The sequence below is a fragment of the Serinus canaria genome, chromosome 1, assembly GCF_022539315.1.
Source record: "Serinus canaria isolate serCan28SL12 chromosome 1, serCan2020, whole genome shotgun sequence".
In the NCBI taxonomy this organism is placed as follows: Eukaryota; Metazoa; Chordata; class Aves; order Passeriformes; family Fringillidae; genus Serinus; species Serinus canaria.
In genome coordinates, this window is record NC_066313.1 from 97,437,089 (window position 1) to 97,456,633 (window position 19,545).

The window sequence follows — 19,545 nt, forward strand, 5'->3', positions numbered from 1 at the left end:
TTCACCACTAAACCACGTCTTGATTATTAGATGAGCAAAATATGAGCTTGCCTAAGCTATTCAGCCCTGAAGTCAATCTGTTGCCCCTTCTCTCATCATGTTTCCTAACACCTATCCAAGCTCTGCAGCTTGATGGGATTGCCAGTTGCCTACCATGATAACACAAGAATAATTGTATTCCTGCTTCTTACATTTGACTTCTTCCCAGAGGGAACACGTTTCACAGCTGACTTTTTAACTTCTTCACAGGATTCCCTATCCAGTACAGAATTTTCTGGCACTCTTTCCCATAACAATGGCACTACAGAGATAAAGTATGGTCTTTGCCTCTGAGCATTGCTGACACTAGGCAAGATAGTGAGCTGAAGGCACTGCTGGTGTCTAAGGGAGGTCTGAATCTCAAGTAGTGAAAGGATTTTACAGTGGGGACATCTATTTTGTTTGTGAGCTGGTTGCCCTGAGCTCCTTCTGTAGCAAAGACAGAGAAATACAGACACTTTTGCATGATTCATTTGAAATCACACTGAAGGTCTTTTTTTTTTTTTTTTGGATGACCAGCAGGGCCAGGATCACCAGATCACAAGAGGTATCAGTATGGTAGATGTTTGCTCAAATATATCTCAACTCAGCTATCTGGGGTATAAAACATCCGAAGAGAAGCACCAAATTTTGTGCCAGTCTTGCTAAATGTCAAAACAGGAACAGTGAAAAGCCCCTTCTGTGTTTCTTTTTATTTATTTGAGACTACTGCAATGCTCTTATCTAAAACCTTGTTCTAAATGCTTGCTAGAAAGCTACCAGAAAGACATCCTCATTGTAACACATATTGACCAAAGAGGTGGCTGCCCACAACCTAAAAGCATTCAAAAGTAAAAGCTTAAAAAATGAACAGTGCAGAAGATGCTCCATCAGCAGGACAAAGCCCTACAGCCTGAACTGCTTCTGCTGGCCATCCTCTTCCCACAGCAGAGCTGCACCAAATAGATAACTGTCATGAAATCTTTCCAAAGCATTCATTTCTGGTCATACTATTTTGAAAAGGACAAAAACAAAAACACAGAACCTCTTACAGTATCAGATAATACCAGGGATGAAGTGCCATAGGGCCACACAGGTCTGGTGACTTCTTTCATTTACTGCTGCTTAAATTCAAGCTCTGTTTAGGTACAGACATACTCTGGCTGACTGAGAAGACCTACTTAGAAGAGTGCAGCTTTGGGCAGAAATGTGAATAAATCTTTCAAAGTATGAAACTGGAGGATGGTGTTAGATTCAACAGAATCCCAAACTTTCCTGTCGTTTGATTTAGGACTTTATGCCCTCTCACTTTGATAGCAAGTGGAAAGCAGTTAAAACTGGCATTTGAACAGGAGGGAAGCTCTTCACTCAGCCACAGAGCAGAGCAAAGATACATAGATGTCAGACTGACATTTCACTGGCATTTCTGGGAGATCCAGCTCCTCACCAAAAGCAGAAGAGGACCAGAACCACTGACTGATTCCCTTGACTGTAGCCATCTGCACATGCTGTTTCCCACCTTGCAGATATCCCTTCCTCCCTTTTTCAGTCTTTCCCTGATGCTTAAATTCCTTCCTTCCAGGTTCCCTTCCCATTCTCCACTCTGCTCTCAACATCTTGAACTGCTTGGATCCCACTGCTTTATTTTATGTTCTTTATTTTCACTGCTTTCCCCATAATTCTGCTAGGAGGGAGCCGAGTGAAACCTATCTCAGGCTGAGCTGCTCAGCCTCCTAGTCCAGAAGAACATCCATTTTTTTTCTTCCATGCCCTCATCCAACTTTCTTTCCCATTGACACAGATTTTAGTAGTCAGCTGAGGTGAGCTGTCACCAACTTGTGGAAGGTGTTGGTTGTAATGGTTGCAACCAAGATGTGGAGCAGAACTTCCCTGCGCTTGGCATGGTACACATAGGGAGCAAAATCATGGACTCCAGCCCCAGAAACCTTAAAATATGCTTTAAGAGTAGAGAGAAAAACAAATTAGACAAGGGGTCTTTGGGAAAGGACCATGGCAATGTCATTTCCATGCTCCCAAAATGAAAAAATTACCTGTGGAGCCATATCACTGGAAAGCTCCAGATGTCCTAAACTTTCAACAGCCATCAATGTAAACCCCTATAATCCACCAAAGACATAATGCTATTCCCTGTGAGAAATATTTGAGTAGAATTTATCAATAGCAAATATCAAAGAAGCAGGTTTAAGTAGTTCATTCTTATCGCCTCAGCTTTCTGTTGCAATTTTTCCAAGTTCCTTATCTAAAAACGGATCCCATACTCCAAAATAAAAACCAGATTTCTAATTTAATGAAGTCACATGTTTTTCAAAACACTGACATCTCATATGTTCCAAAATTACTCCTAAATTCAAAGAGGAATATCTGTTTTCCTCTATTTTGGCTATGAACAATCATCAGGAAATGATAAGGCGAGTTAGCATTGTGATTTTTGGATAATTACAACCCTTGTACTTCCAAAAGAAACCATAATGGGCTATCTATCTTCTTCCCAGTAATCTCAGAGGCCAGAAAAACCCTAAAAGTAGTCAGCACTGGAAAGGAACAAGAGAAAAAGCAGTGATATATTCAGTGGCCTTTCCCACCTTGGACACTGACTAAAATCAGCCACTGAGTTCATTTCCCCACTGATTTATGCTAGTCCAATGTTTGGCTTATGCATCATGTCCTACAAATGCACAATCCCACAGGCAGCCTGCCCTGTTCAAACTGGGCTCTTTATTGACCATTCCCTATCAGAGGCTGCAGCTCTGCAGTTTCCATCTCTTCTCCACCCTTGACAAGCTCCTAGATTTCCTGCTTAGGAAAAATAAATCAAAATTATGTCTAAGAAAGCCAGAAGAAGAACACACCTTTGCAGAACTCCTTTTTTTTTTTTTTTTTTTTTTTTTCCTTGGCATGTGCTGCTCTCTTCAGCAGCATTAATTATGTGTTTCAAGACCTCCTGGAGGTATTTTGAGCAACAGAGGAAAGATGTGGAATACAGTAGTAAAAAACAGGCCTGCTAAGGTACTAAATTTTTTTGAGGACCTATAGCAAAAAAACAAATGAGGTTGTATTTAAGAAGACAGATGCATGAATGATCTGCATTGATGCAGATGAATAATACTTTGTGTGTATGGGAAGGCAAAAATAAAAATTGATAGAAATTTATATTTTGCTCAATCTGCCTGCTTTTCACTCTGTACTCAAGCATGCTCACAGACCCAGGAAATATATCCTGAAAGCTTTACACATGATTTCTTTCCTTAAGCCCCAGCCTCACAGTCTTCCTCTACAGTAAGACATAAACCTCTGCTTAAAGCGTAAGACATAAACCTCTGCTTAAAGCTAAACATGGGTAAGAATTCTTCTGATAAGGAATTTTTTTCTGAGTTAGGGTCACAGACACTGTCATGGCAAGTGCTGCATAAATACCAATGGAAATTTTCAGCATTACCACTGTGTCTGGGGGCAGGACAAATGATTCAGGAACCTCTTGATAACCTTGCCCTGTTTATGATCCATCCTTTCAGCAGCTAAGCAATAGAAAGAAGGTAACAGATTTATCTTGCCAGCTGAAAGCAGATTGTAGCTGCATAGCACAGTGATGATTCTCTTAATGCCATTGTATCACAAACTTGGCCAAACAGGCTTTAGATAAGGTCAGACTAAAGCTTTCCAGATTAACCAGTCTGGGGGTGGAAGTTTTGTCTCAAAATGAGGGCACCTGAGCACAAGGAGTGCTGGCAGCATGTGAGGACATTTATAGCCTTTCTGCCAGCATTGTGTGCTTTATGCAGCTGTAGCAACTGCCTTCAGTTCAAGAGAAGCTATGTAGAAGACAAAGACTTGATGCCACCAGAAGGTGAATTCTCCCTGTTCCAGTGCTGCCTGAAGGCTAATCTCAGAGCTAGATTCAAACCAGTTTAAATACTAGGTAGATGATTCATCACCACAACAAAATACCAAGGATTTTTGCTTCTATGTATGCTACACCTGAAATCAACCTCCTTTTCTCTTCCATGATGCATTCCTCAAGGTGAGTCTACCACAGTGTATAAACTGATTATAGCTGCAGGTTCATCTTGTGGAGATAGAGTGCCCACAGCTCCCTGCCACCCCACAATCATCAAAAATAAAAAAAAATCTGATTCTATGATTCTATTCACCTGACTGAATATGAAGTATTTATCTGAGACTCCTCTCATAGGTAGTGGAGAAAAATAGGAGAAAAATGTTCACTGGCTGAACATTCATCCCGTTCTAAAGCCTTTTGAATTAGCTGTGCCTCCAAAATGCCTCTTCCTCTCCACTGATGCTGAAGGATGAACTGGCAGATCAGCAGCTTAGCTGTAGTGAGGAGACCTGAATCCCACTCAGCTGAGAGCAGTCAAATGAGATTAAATAACCTCTCCTAATCTAAAGCACCAGCAATTTATGAGGCACACAAATACAACCATCCAGGAAGTGCAACTGCACCAGGGTCAGAAGGACCTGGGACTGGCTGAGGGCCAGCACTGGCAGAAAAAAGCATTCCATTCCCTGCCTCAAAGCCCTGGTGCAGTTGCCCAGCCATGCTGTGGCTCCCAGCACACAGACTGTGAGCTGATGTGGCCAAGGAACTGCAAGAGAGTTCCCACAGAAAAGTTTGGTTCTCTCTTGGCAGGAAAATGCCAAGCAGCTCCTGCCATTATGACACCAACACAAAGAACTACATTTTCCTGGTAAGAATGACAAGCTTGTGTGGAGTTTTTGCAGTAAGAAGAAATCTTTTGATGGTTTTCATCATTATTAGTAGTACTTTTAGCATTATTGTGTCTCCTATCAGTTTGGAGTCAGGTAAAAACATGAAATGAAGAGATCCTAACCTGGTGTCTGTAGCCAAAGCAAAATATACAAGAAAAGAGAGGAAGGCACTCATCCCAAGGGAGTACCAAGGAAACACAGAAGAGTGATGAGCCATGATTTTTAGGCAGCAGGGGCTCAACCATTGCCAAATTTTATCATAACAAATATTGTCTATAATACAGCATCTTGTATCCTTGGGGTGTTGCATAACAGGTGATAAAATAGTGAGAGAATCTTCTGCAGATTGAAAATATGAGGCTTGGAGGAGTGACTTACTGCCCTATCAACAAGCAACTGCAGCACCCCATAAATATCTGTCATGAGGCATCTAACTCTGCCACATGTCTGACACATATTAGCATGCAGTAATTTTATCATCACTTTGTATTTCATTTCCAAGGAGAGAAAGAGCGTTTACTTCTCAACAGCTTCAGCAAAATCATGCTTTTGATTCTCTGTCAGCTATGAACTTCTGATATATGAAGTTGCATCCCTGGCTATATTCCCTCTGGAAGCATCATTGTCTTTATTAGTGCACAAATAAGCTATTTTTGATTGTAGTGAACATGACCATAGAGAGACAAAACAATTAGATATTTTGACTTCCTACTAAAATTAATCTCTGAAACATGTGGGCTTGTCATAGGATTTTTAAATGGCTATTAAAGTCTTTGTTATCTCAAAAGCATGTATGAAATTTCAGGAGCATGCAATACTTCACCTTCAAAATATTGTAAACAAATCCTCAAATCTCTTCTAAAAATGTTTCATCTCTCTCAGTGCACTGCCTTGTCCAGACTGAACATTCATTTGATCATCACAGTTAGGACATTAATAACCTGAAGGGGCATTCTGTTTATAGTGGGGACAAGCTTGGGCCCTGTGAGACAAATTTCCAGCTGTCACTTTTTAAAAAGGGTTTTTTCTCTAGTGAGAGCTGTATTGAAAGCATACAGCTATATTGTCCAAGTGTATAGCAAAAAAATACACAAGGGGAATGGAACTTCTTCCCTGAAAAAGCTCAAGGACTGAAGAACAGGCACAGGAAAATTTCTCTTCCCTCACCCACAATCTGTGCAAAACCTCTCTGCAGTCTGCCTTGAGAGTAAGAGAGTGTGGCCTTGGCTGTGCATCCTCTCAGGCAAGGATGGCTGTGATCACAGCACTCCATCCTGAACTCCTGTGTGCCATGGCTCTGGAAGAGAAACTGCATAGAGCCCTGGCCTGTAAGAAGAGCAGTGCAGAGTTCTACACTTGGCCAGAGCCCACAAAGAAGGACTGACAGATGTGTCACTTGTGGCTTTGGGAGGAACAAGAAATGGTCAAACTTATAGTCTGGCCAGGTGTTCTATGAGGTGGCAGAGGGACACTGACCTGAGACTGTCACATTTCTCACTGAAAACATTTGTGATGTTTCAGGGCCTCTTCTGCTAAAACCCTGCCAGCACATCATCTGACTGAGACACAACAGCAGAGCAGGAGGAAGCTCCACCTCATGTTCAATGTGGCAAAATCTTCCTCCAGACACTCCTCCTTGAGAGTCTGTCTTCTGGGTCTCCAGTTTAACTTCCACTGAAGAAGGAGACCTAATTACCCATTTTTTAAACTTGGTGGTCAAGGTGGTGATAAAACAGCTCCTACTTTAGCTGAAGATGATATGTTTTCACAAGTAAATCATATTAACTGCTCTGGGCCTTCAAGAGAACAGCTGTTTTATGTTTTGAATGGCCTTTTGAGCTAGAATAGATCTTTTGTGGTGTTACAGCAAACAAATCAGACTTCTTGCACTTTAGTAGCATGCTTACATTATAAAAATCCTTGGAGATGAGATATTTTGCTTGCTGTATTCTCTCTTGAATAAACGAAAATATTGAAAGCAAATAACTGAAAGCATCAGAACTGGACATGGTTTTGTGGAAGCATGAATCTCAGAATATTTCATATAATTTTTTATGTCCAAAGCAGAGACTGATAGTATTTTATCAAAATACCTCTCAAAACTATATATTTTTAGCCAGTTAGGTCTTTACACCAAAATGAGGCGCTTTTTTTTTTCAGCCAGTAAATATTTTGAGTATCAGCTTTGTCACTCTCATTAAATAGATGCTTCTTCCCACAGCCAGGTCTTTTGGCTCTCACAGGAAACATCCTCCAGTTGTGATTTTGAAGGTAACAGCATCCACTGTGCATCAGCTTGTTGGCAGTATTGGAAAAGCTGGAGTGGTATATTGTGGCCACATTTCTCTTCACAGAGAAAAGCAAGGCACAACTTCCCAAGGATATTTCTGGGATTCACATTCTCTGAACCTCAGAGAAAGAAGAAACAATTCTTATCTCAATTTCTGCTCCTCTTGTTGTTCAAAGTGGAATGCATTGTGGAAGATTGCTTACCTGAAGGGAATTGGGAATTGGATTCTGGTGTGAGTGTTGTGATTCACTGACCAATTAAATCCTGTGTGTGTTGGGACTGTTGGCTGACAGTCACAAGATGCTATGCTGTGCAGTGGAGTGGAGTTGGGTGCTTGTGCAGATTCACTTTAAATTCAGTGCAATATAATATAGTATAATAGAGTAATAATTAGCCTTCTGATATCATTGGAGTCAGATACATCACTTCTCCCTGCCACAGGGGTCACCTTGTTTCCAATAGTATACAAAAGAAAAGAGTTGGTCTGCTAAGGTATGGATTTTCTTCCTGTTCAAGCCTAGTCAACCACATTGAGAGTTTACCTTTAGGTCCCTCCTACAGTGATCAGGCAAAGTACATTCATTTGGTAAGTAAAAAACACAGATGATTTGTCATAAATGTCCAGTGTGGTAACTCACTGATATATCCTAAATTCTGCTGACAGCTTTGGAAGTCTTACAGTACATTTTCTGAGCTTCTGCTTATAAACTTGTTCAGATGTCTTGCATTGCTGCCATGTGTTGAGGCAGATGTGCTGCTCAATACAGAGCTCAGCTAGAACATTATCACTTCATTGTACACCAGGTTAGGTGCTGGCCCAACACTATGACAGGGTGCACACATCAAAAATAGCATATTAAATGTGTTTACAAAGAGTGTGTCCAGGCTGTAGTCACTGTCTCTTGATATTTGCCCATTCTTTGGAAGTCACTGGGGCTTGGAGGGTGAGTTTGGAAAGGCTCAGTAACAGAGACCTGCATGAAATCAGATGACCACTTATTCTTTTAATATTTGAAAATATTATTTAATGTGATGAAGGGTCCTTCAGTTAGTGCTTTCATTGGTTTTTGGGTTTTCCCCAAGATACTTTAATAAATGTTTTGGAGGTATAACTAGCCAATTGGACAGCTGGGTTTCAAAATGTCACTCACAAAGCAAAGCCGTTGCCAGCACTGAATGAACTTATGTTACCCCAATCACATGCACACATTTTCCTGGAATTGTAGTTTTTCTTGAGTAATATTTCCCTAGCAATTCAGAAAAGTAACCGAACATGGTTTCTGAGTCATGCTGCTAATTAAAGTGAAAAGTTTTGCCTGTCTTTGTGGCACATTCTCTGTGTACAAAGTGGCATATGATATGGTAACATGATGCAACTTTTTTGCAATTCATGGTGACTCAAATAGAATTCCCTCCCCAGCTGCACTCACGCGGTGACCACAGTGCAGCCGGTGACCGTGAGCTGTCAAACCCAGCGCAGCCTGATTCCCATGAAAGCATGGCTCAGGCAATCCCATCCTGGTGGTGAGCAAGGTGGTCACCCCTTTCCAAACCCCTTCATGTGGTGCCCACACTGGATTGCCAGATCCAAGAGTCCAACTCCACATTGTTTGTGCTGGGTACGGCTTTGTGGAAGCAGAAGGACCCTAGATGGCGTCCTACCACCAGCTGAGTGCTCACACACCTTCACTCACATTTGGGCAGAAACCATAAAAAATACTCAGCTGTCCTTCACAAGAGAGGTATTTTATTGAATTTTTTCTTAATGCAAGAAAGCTAAAATAGCCTGTGCAGTTGTTCTGCTGTTCATTGGTACAGGAGCCCATGTATCACTCTTTCGCCAGGATGTTTAAAAAAAAAAAAATTCTGTTTGGTCTTCCCACAGGCAAAGGGGGTCTGTGCATCTTTAGTGGGGGCACTCAGCATTTTGTTTGCATTCCTCAAATCCTAGCAAGATGTATGATGATTTGCACAGCATGCTGGGGAGGTAGGAAGCAGGTGGAGAAGTAGATAAGGGAATGGCACATAGTGAGAGGAATAAGAAATTTCTCAGGAATAAGTGTTTCTGTAGGAAAGTTACCATATCAGATTTACTTCCCTGCAGCAGCAGAGCTCAAGTCATTTTCCCCCCTCAGCAGTATGGTCTCAAAGCCAAGTCCAAGAAAGGGCAAAGGCCAGTTTTGTAACTGGACTTACTTGCCCTGAGAGAAAGGCCTAAAAGAATCACAGATCCCACTGTGGGAAAACGATAAAATATATCATACAAGTTTTTTAGTGGGAATTAGAATAAATGAGCTATCACCTACAACAACTGTACCTCATTTATTTTTCCCAAATGCCAGTATGGTGTCCCCAGGAGATAAGACACAAGTAAACCTTGTCTGGAATAGCAGCAGTGTTGATCAGAATGAAAACTGCAGACACCATGCAGAGGTCTCACCAGGCAGAGTTTGCAGCAGTTTTTCTTTCCTCTTTTCAGGCAGATCTTTTCTCTGCTTGCCCCCTGTGGGTGCCTACATTGATACCACCACACCACTGGTTATAAACAAGACAAATGACTGTGGGGAGAAAGCACCAGTAGACTGCAGAAAACAGAAACAAGCAACACTTTCTGAGCCTGAGCTGATGGCTTGTTTTGGTTGCTTTCAGACCACTAATTACCAAAAGGACAGCCCACTGCCCTGTGAACCTGCCTTCTTGCCTCCCCTTGGTTTCACAGACTTTCAGATGTGAGCTACAACTGACGGCAAAGTTTAATTAGTGCTTAATTTCAAACAGCTGATAATTTGGGTTCTCAAATGCTGCGTCTGAATAATCTACACCCTCAGACATTAAAATCCTAGCTGAGATGGACTGGATTGGATCAGCAGCTGGGAGGGATTTTTTTGCTCTTTCTCAAGAGTGGGAACTGTTCTTGATAAAGTAGCAGTGTGTTAGTAGTTGCCTTTCCAAATTGATAAGAGCCAAGGACGGATGCTCTGTGGCATGAAAACAATACAGGATTGTTCTGTTTGCCTTCAGTGCACCTTGTCAAGACAGTAGCAGATAAGGCAGAACAAATTGGCTTTCCTCACAACTTCCCTGATAGCTTCTCACTTCTGAAAGAAAAACACAAACAATCATTTCTGCAGGAATGCTGTAAGTATATTTTCACACATTTTTGGCTCATTGTGCCTATCAGAGATGATAATCACAGAGAATCAAAAGCAGCAGACAAAACTGGAGAATGAAATACTTCTGAAAACCACAATCTCATAATATTTGTTTAGAAGTGTTTCCTAACTTTGAAAGGAAGCTGGATATGAGGATGAAAAGCCCAGTTTAAACAGAGGAATTTTTCCCAATGACATTTCAAGTTGCTTTTTCTAGCAGTTGAGCACTTTGCTGGAATTTCAGGAGTTGCCTTTGAGGAAGAGATCCCATGGCACAGAACATTGTTAGAATCTAACTGTTCTAGAAACTGAGCAACATTTGCAAGCAGATTGCAGGAAGCTGTGAAGATCTATCTGAAAACCAGTGTCATTTATAATTACAGAGACAAAAGCTTACAGCCAGCTCTGCTGCTCAGGTTTCCTCACAGAGCTCTGTTTCAGTTGTACAGACAGACAGATTGCAGCTGGCACTTGGATGTAAAGAGCTTCCTGATTTCTTCCGCTCATGGTGTGGTGGCTCTCCAGTATTTCCGTGCCTTCCCAAGGGCAAGGCATTCTCCACTTAGGTGGTCCAGGGCCTCAGGAGGGTGGGGAAGTGCTGCTTCCCTCTCCCCAGTGGACAAGGACCATGTACCAGCTGTGTTGGGAGAGTGGTGTCCCTCTCTGTGCAGTTCACAGGGACAGTAGGAGATAAAGATCTGTTTGAGCAAGAGCGACCACTGGAGGCTTGAACAATGCTTAGTGCAGAAGTAGGAAAGATTTAGCTGTGGAAAAGGAGTGCATGTAACAGAGAGCAGCCATGTTTACTTCCCAGCTAAGCCCACCTGACCCCTTGGACTTTTGATCAGAAAGCAGCTTTAGAGTTCAGGGAGAGTCCTCAGGCCAATCCCCTGCGGGTTTCTCTCTAACAAAACCAAAGGAGGGTTCAACGTGGGGGGAACACCTCTGCAATAGGAAAGGGCTCTGAGTCTGTTCAGCTTGGAAGGGACCAGTTGTTCCTTTCTCTTGCCTGTCCCCCAACGCTTTATTAATAATGTGAAGCAGCAGAATTGAGGAGGAAAGCAATGAGATTTTAATTCTCCGAGATCAAAACTTGCTGCCTCATTAGAGAGGCACTTTCAGTGTTGGAAGGCAGAAGCAGCTCTGATGGATCGTTGGCTTTTCTTGGCAAAAAATTTGCCTTAGCTCTGATGAATATAGGACATAGCTCTTCACATCTAATTTTAAAATTCTGGAAAAAGTAGTTTATGTCTGTTTCTGCTCTAGGAGAGGAAAAATTTGAGTGGGAGAGACAGAAAGAGAGACAGTGAAATTTGCGGTTCTCTAGCGGAGAGGTTCCAAAACGTAAGAGACTGTCGGGACAAGAACTTCAATAAGGAATTTTTAAAGCATTTCCTGATAAAAAAACTAAAAAATATTTCTCAGTCTTCAGAAAACCCACGTGGAAATCTAATTCTTCTATGAGGACTTCATATATTAGGTTGGCATCCTGAACCCAGCCACTGGAAGGGCCACCCTTGACATCAGTTCAGCTCTGGAGCCAAGTCCTGTTGGACACCTGTATGGCTGTGCTGCCCCTGTCTGAGGCTGCCCACTGCTTCCCACCATGAGCCTGTGCACCAGTTGTGCTTCTGACTGGCAGACATTTGATGTTCAGGCTGAAACTTTCCATACCAGATGTCTGCCTCAAAATTATTTTAATAATTTTTTTTCTTTCTCTGTCAAAATGGTTTGACCGCAGTAGAGGATGAAGCTCCTCCTTTATCTGTGCAAAAATTTTTTCTGTTTTCCTACTGTCAATCACAGATGTGAATTTTGGACACCTGAGGAACCTTTTTTTTGCCTCAGATGTGTACATTGCTATCTTTGAAAAAAGTCCCCATCGCCCTCTCAAGGCTTTGCAGCAGTCAGGTCCTGTGCTGGTTCCATTTGGGAGCAGAGCAGGACCTGGGTGCAGCTCCAGCCTATGGGGCTGAGAGCACAGGACCTGCCCTTCTTTCCCCTCAGGCCACGGGTCTGGCATCCAGGGACAGGAAACTGCTGGATTTGCCTGTGGGAGGGAAGGAAATGAATACTCATGGAGGATGGCAAAGCCTGGCCAAGGAGGCTGAGATCATCTTTGGAGATCAGGACAAGAAATGGGTCAGGAAAAGGAAAGTCGGGGCAGTTAAAACCACAGGGACCAAGAAGGGAGCTATGGATGGAGAAGGGAAGGGGGAACCATGGTCAAATATGACTAGAAAACAAAAGTGTCCATTAGGGCTGTCTCTGAGGAACTTGGGCAAAACTTCTGAAGGTCTGTGACAGAAGAAGGATGTCCCCATCCAGGAGGAAGCAAGTAGGAAGGAGGGTGACACTTGGATAGCACAAAAAAGAGACCAATTGGGAAACTTAGTCCCTGAGTCCTGGAGGTGAGGGAACACAGGCCAAGTACTGGGAGTAGAACAGGTTGGGAATGGAGAGGGGCAGGAAGAGGAATACATGTACATGGTGGGAAAAAGGGATTCGTGTGCTCAGAAGAGGATGGAGTTTCTGAAGGGTTAGGAAAAGCCAACTGCCATGGAGATGCTGGGTCACAGCAGCTTGTACATAAGCCTTTTAACATTCATGCCTTTAATCAGGACATTTAAAGGGGAAAAACGAGAATTTAAACCCTTATCCCCCTGAAACTCTTGCATGATACCACACTGATGTCACCTCATGGTTTGAAGCACAGTTTTAAAATGTCAGGTGTCCTGGGCAGAGCTCACCTAACTTGGATTCATACAACAGGGGGTAGAGCAGGTTGCTGGTGCTTAACCCTTCTAGGTCTCATCAGTTGTGTATAAGCTGTATCCTGACCTTGTGGGTTTTATCCAGGCAATGTTGCTGTTGATCTTAAAGAACTTAAAAACGAGGGTATGTGAATGCAATACATCATTTCTGCGTACTGCAAATTCAATTTGAGGTGTAAATGGTAAAAATAATCATAATCCTGTGTGCCATCCAAGACTGTAAAATGAAGCACGTTTTGTGGTGTATTTCCACATGTGTGCACACACAGAAGCCCACAGGTCATACAGGCGAGAACAACCCAGAAAGCTAACACTCTGTGTAGAACATTAAAAGAAAAACAAATGGTTTAGCCAAAAGCCTCTGTCTATATCAAAGGAGCCAGAACAAGCAGTCATTTCTTTTTGGCAATTAGCGGCCAATGCAAGTGAAATACAGCATTTGAGTGTGATACCTTTTTGAGTGTGACCTGTAAGATTCCTTTTAGATAATCCTGGAAACTCTCTGTGAGCTGCTTCAAGAACAGTAGCCTGTGGCTAAGCTGGCTGCTTGACAGTGGTAACCAAACTTCAGTGAAAATAATCACAATTGCACCTATGTTGGATGGACAATCTGTCACAGTGAATGAACTGTAAGCCAGTATAAGCTAGCAAGAAGAGCTGCTGCATTTACTCTAGGCAAAGTGGATATGGATCCAAAGTTTACAATGAAAGGGCTTTCTAGTGGTTTTACTATTGTGCTGAATAAACTTGCATCCCACATGTGGCTAGAATTATCACCCCTGCCAATTATGAAATGGTTACTGTTCTGTGTTAGAAAGCACGTTCTGCTTTAAATGAAGTGATTCCTGCAGGTACAAAACCAGTGATTTGTCATGCAGTGCACAAAGTTCATGTATTAAACAAGGCTTGTTACTCTGGTCCTAATGCCTTCAAAGAATTGATTGCTGAGGTTGTAAATTAAAAGCTTGTGAGCAGTCAGCAGGCATCAGTCATCCTGAGGCACACACTGCTCACCACTGCTGGCTTACTGGGCTGGCAACAGCAGTCTGCAATTAGGCACACAACTTAGCATTTCTTTCCTAAGCACAGGTCAGCATGCAGCAGGCTCACAGACTGGTGTGTGGCCATTGCTTGCAAGCAGGAGGGTTTCTGAAGTGGAAAAAAAAATATTAGCTTGTTTTGCTCTGCTAGTGAAAAAAAATAATTTGTTCTGAACCACACAGTGAATTAATCATTTTTTGGACAGACTGCACGTGTAGAAACTTGTTCCAGTTTTTGTTCTGATTTTTCTAAATTATTGTCCTGGATGTTCTCACATTGTCTCACAGCCGGATTTGAAAAATCCTACTCTCATGGTGAGACTTCAGCTTAAGTTTTGTTTCATGTACTATATTCAAGAGAAAAGTTAATTTCCAGACAATGTGCTCTATATTTACTAGTTGCTGTTTATTTTAAAATCCTACATAACTTTTTCTAATGAAGGAAAAGAAAAATGCTTCTCTGATATCTGCCAAACAAGTGAACAACTGATGAACACGTGTTCTTACAGGGAAAATTTCAATGCCAGCAAACTAATTCCTGCAATTATAAATACCTGAAATAAAAAAGTGTATTTACCAAATATTCTAAATACTCTGACTTCTTTTTCAGAAGAAATTTTCAGAATTTTCTTTTATTTTCCATGACTGAAACTAAAATTTTAACTCAAGAACAAAGTATACAACAAGTACTTAATAACTAGTAAAAAAAGTAATAAAATATTAAACAGAGAATATGGATTTAAATTCCTTGTAGATTCATTTTCCTCTATGGCTGCTAAACATCTCTGCAACTAAACCATCACCAAACAAAAAAACAACAATCCATTACCAAAACAGCAAGAAACCTACCACCTTGCACATTAAATGCAGCTAATTCTGAAAATTTGTGTGATTAAGAATCACAGTAAATAAAGTTCACTTACCTTTACAGAACCATTCTCATAGTCAGATCCTTGCAGCAGATGTAGAAAAGAAATTATGAGAATATTCACAGTTGCCCACGGTTTGTACATTCTGGTGTTTAAAATCCACAGGTTACTGCGCAGTCGTTGTTGTACAGCTGGAAGTGTCTCTTTCAAAAGGCATTTCTCTACCACCAACACAGAAAAGCTTCCAGATTTTCTCTCATAAACTCACAAAGGATTCCAACATCTGAGAGTAAGTATCAGTCTCTTTGCTGCTCAAAACAATTGTAAGTTCCTCTAGAGAATGTAATTTCTTAGAGCAGATCTTAGATACACTTGAAATAAAATCATGATAAGGTTTTAAATAGCTAGATATCTGTATGTGTACACATACACACTCACAAGCGATCAGGTATGGATTCCAGTTAATGAAGTCAGTATATCTTCCATCAGGACACAAGGAGACATTCAAAATCCATCTGTGGTCCAGAGAATGTAAGAAATCTGCTGGATTCTGTGCTCGGTGTTACAGCAGGCTTTTAAGATGGTAGTGTAATGGCCAGTGTTTGGAGCCGAGAGCTGTAATCCAACTCTGTATGAAAACTTTTTTCACAACCTTCATGGAAGCTTGCAGAAGCATGTGTCTTAAATCTGATACAGACTTTGGCAGTAACACAGGCAAATTTTGGCTCAAATCCCATTTTCTTCCTACCAATAGCATAGCAGTTTTTAAACTAACTGATGCAATCTAGACTCCCATTATTTTAAAGGAGATTACCTGAAACATGAAACTTTAGCACACGTTCTTACACCACACACATTTTATGTTACTTCTCTGAAAGAAAAAAAAAAAAGAGGGCGGGAAAAGAAGAGAGAAAGACTTTCTTTCATGTGTTCTGTCTTATGTGTCAGAGAGGTTTCTGAATAAATTTTAAAAAGCAAAGTTAAGAACTATCTCTAACAACAAACAAGATTGTGACTTTTTAAAAGAAAGCTCATGAAGCTGCAGCATAAAAGGACAAAGTATCTTTTTATTGCAACAAAACACAACCAGCATTTCTGCTCCAAGATAATTAAATATTTTCTCTGTGTATTCCTGCAGTTTAAAACAGAAATTTACAAACAGAGATCAATAATTTAAAATAATAGCAGGGACAAAGACTCCAATAATTATATATGTTAAATCTATATTGCTGTACTCGTATATATTGTGTTCAGGAGAATAGTTCCACTCTCACAGGTTTTAGTGCTTGCAGAATCAGACTCCACAGTTGTTAACATAAAACAGTCAAGTACATAATACTTCAGAGTCCTGGTTTCCTACCTCTAATGTCCAAACAAGTGCTGTTTTAAATACAAGTTACACTTCTCTACTCACCATTAGGTTGAATAACTTCTTCTTCAGTATTGACCACAAATGGACCTTAGCAAGAAAATAATTTTAATCCAGATTTCCAGTTGTTGTCTGTTAACTGTCATTGGGTTTTAAAAAATATATATAACTCTATTAATTTTTAGCTTTGTCTTTACCCACTTGATTTGTGAAAGCAATCTATTTCTCTTTTTTTTTTCTTCCTCCCCCACCCACCCCACACTGGTTAGTCCAAGGACAGCAGGAATTTCACCTCTTTGAAATGAGAGTGAAAAATCTGCTTTGTCAGTGTACCTGCTTCTCCCCCCCTACCTCCCCTGCCCCCAGTTGCCAGAGAGATTCACACAGTTTTGCACAGCCCACACTACGAGGGCCATCCTGTGTCTGTACTGTGGGTTATAATTAACATTCTTTAAACTATTTCATTCATCATTTTAAATTATTGTGTTATCTAACGCTTATGTACCGTCACCCTGACCTCATTTAATGTCTCTGGTTTGCTTCTCATACTGATGTCCATCCCCTTGAGGAGCTGAGAGCCTGCTAAAAGGAATGGATATGCCTCAGCCTCGGGTGCACAGCTTCCGAGTAAAGGACCAAACCAAAAATGACCTCTGTGGGCTCAGGACTACATGAAAAAACTTTATATCAACCTGCAGATAACTGGAGGGAGTGTCTGGCCATACTCACCTCGCATTTAAGGGATTATTTGGAGCACAGACCTGGAACCACAGGAGAGCCAAGAAGCAATATGTGCCTCCACAGGAGGTGAGTGGGATCCTTACACAGCCTGTCTCCAGCACAGCTCAGGGATGAGCTGCTCTGTTCCCTGGTAGGGCTGGTGCCAAATGCCCACAAACTGCCCTTAAGGGACTCTAAGCAATCTAGCATTAGACAATTAAGCCTGTTTGGTTTGGAAATGTTGGAGGGAAGCACCTCTGTAGTGTTTTCTGTGTGTTGTAGTTCATCGCTGTTACTCACCAAATTCAGCTCTGAATTACAAATTACAGTGTTTGAAAGACCAGGCCTGTATCTTTCTCAAAGCAAACCATTCATCAGAAAAGGTCACCCACCTCTGAATTCAGGGGGCTTTTTGGCAGGAAGACTGAGCTGACCCTCCGGCACTGAATCAAGCTCGTTTATACAAGAGGAAGTTAGATGCTGCAGGCAGAACATAAAAGTACCAAGTCTCTCCCTTAGGACTCAGACACAAAGATGAGCAAATAAAGGAAAAAAACCCTCTTGTTAGCTGCAGAAGATTCTAAAGCTGGCTCAAAGCTGCTAGTGAAAGCAAAGGCAAAGCAAGAGAAACCATCTGGTAGGACAGGAGAGCAACTCAGATGATGAATTTCTGGGAAGATTTTTTCACCATCTCTATCACTGTGCTCATCCCATTCCCTGTGGTTTTTGTCTCTCTCTTCAATTCCAGATAAAATCAGTTCTCCCTTCAGCTCCACCTCAGCTCTGCTCCTTACACAGCTTTCTTATGATTTTTCCTGCCTAGTGTTTGAGAACAATTTAAATATTTTTGTGTTTGAGCTCGAATCTCAGAAGTATGATGAGATTATATTGCAGACTGCCTGCGACAGCAGTGAACAGATTTGCTGTCTTGCCAGACACCTTTGTTTTCATTTAATTTATGAACATAAGTTAACAATACACACACTCTTGTTTCTTCTTTTATCTCAGTTAGCTGTTGTAGAACCACCTGCTCAGTTCTGAGCAGGATTTGGGGTTTGTACTTCTTTTGTGATCTGTCTAAAAAGAGGCTTAAATAAAATTTATATGACTCTTTAAATTACTTTTGTAAGTGAATAATCAGCTCCACAAACATCAGGAATGCTAAATACTGCACAATGAAATGAAATTTCAAACATTTATGCACCTTTGGGTAAGCAGCTAATACATTAATATTGTGACAATGAGTCAGCTCTTCACAAGAAGAGCTGAACATTTTGTTTAGTTAAATCTGTTTCTAGTGTTGATCAACACTGGTGTCTGAAATGGATGAACAGTACAGATTAAAACTTTAAAACCATTTATCTACAGGCATTATGTATGATTTTTTTCAATAACATTTGAAGAATGAGTCTTTCTTCCAAAGTAATAGTCTCACGTTGCACAGAAACCTGGAATCAGTGATTCCTACTGTCTGCTTTTGTGATGGAAGAGAACATAAAAATGACCCAGAACTTGGTCAATGAATGGATTAATCATCATTTCTTGGTACTTTTATGATAGGATAGGCAGACCAAGTGCAGTATATTTACTAGGATTCCTCACCATGATGCACTGGGGATTCTGTATTTGGACTTTGCTGCATATAAAGAGAAAAAAGGGCAGTACAGATGACTGAAAAAAAAAAAAAAAAAACCCAGCAACATATTTAACTTGTGCATTTCTTGCATGCATGCACACCCAAGGAACAGAAGAATTTCCTGACAGTGCTGAACAGCTCATGTTTTTCAAGCTGAAATCTTTTCAGGTGAGACAGTAAATTCCTTCAGTAATCTGAAAGGAACTTAGACCTGCAGAAGGGCCCAGACTAGTGTCATTATTAGCAATAAAAAATTAAAAGGGAACACCTCACACAAACAAAAAATTCTTAATTTGGAAAAATGTAACAAAACACCAAAGGAAGATATTTCAGGCTTTTAGCACAAGAGAAAACCATAAATCAATAGGACTACTTAGATCAGGGAAGGTTTGTGAGGATATGCCCTAAATAAACTTCAACTAAATTGATCAGTTTGCAAAATTAAGATTGGAGATAAATAAAGGAAGTTCATAGCCTTTACTTCAAACAAAGTATTGTTTCACCAGCTACTTCATGTAGGGGGATACAATATAAGAAATTAAAGGTAGTATAGAAAGTAATCCTACCCCTTAAAGAGTTGCAGCTGAGCCAATTATTAGAGATTGGGAACAGGCCTGACTTTACCAGGCCACAGCTGTAGCCAGTAGAAGAAGAGTGATGTAAAAGAGTGGATTGGTTGGGTGAGGGGGAACTGGAGTTGGTTGCCTGCTGTGAGAAGGAGGAAGAGTCAGTGCTTAGAGGAGCTGCCTACGAGAAACATCAAGGAGGCAGGAAATTCTAGCCATATGGAACCTTTGCAATACAATGCAAACAACTTCAGACTTGAAAGCTCCACACAATTAGAAGTTCCAGTATGGCCCAATGTTTAGAATAGCATAATTCCAAATGAAGGTCATTATGTATTTTCAAGATGATTCTATAAGTAGACCTG

General features: G+C 41.0%; 1 protein-coding gene across 1 annotated transcript in view; it reads right to left on the bottom strand.

Moving 5' to 3' along the window:
- The window catches only part of VEGFD (vascular endothelial growth factor D), a 30,825-nt gene extending 15,087 nt beyond the window's left edge, over nucleotides 1–15,738 (bottom strand). Inside the window, exon 1 of the mRNA XM_009089673.4 lies at nucleotides 14,944–15,738. Coding sequence (XP_009087921.1) covers nucleotides 14,944–15,033 — 90 coding nt within the window. The 5' untranslated portion in view covers nucleotides 15,034–15,738. The remainder of the gene's footprint in view (nucleotides 1–14,943) is intronic.
- Between the last annotated feature and the right edge of the window lie 3,807 nt (nucleotides 15,739–19,545).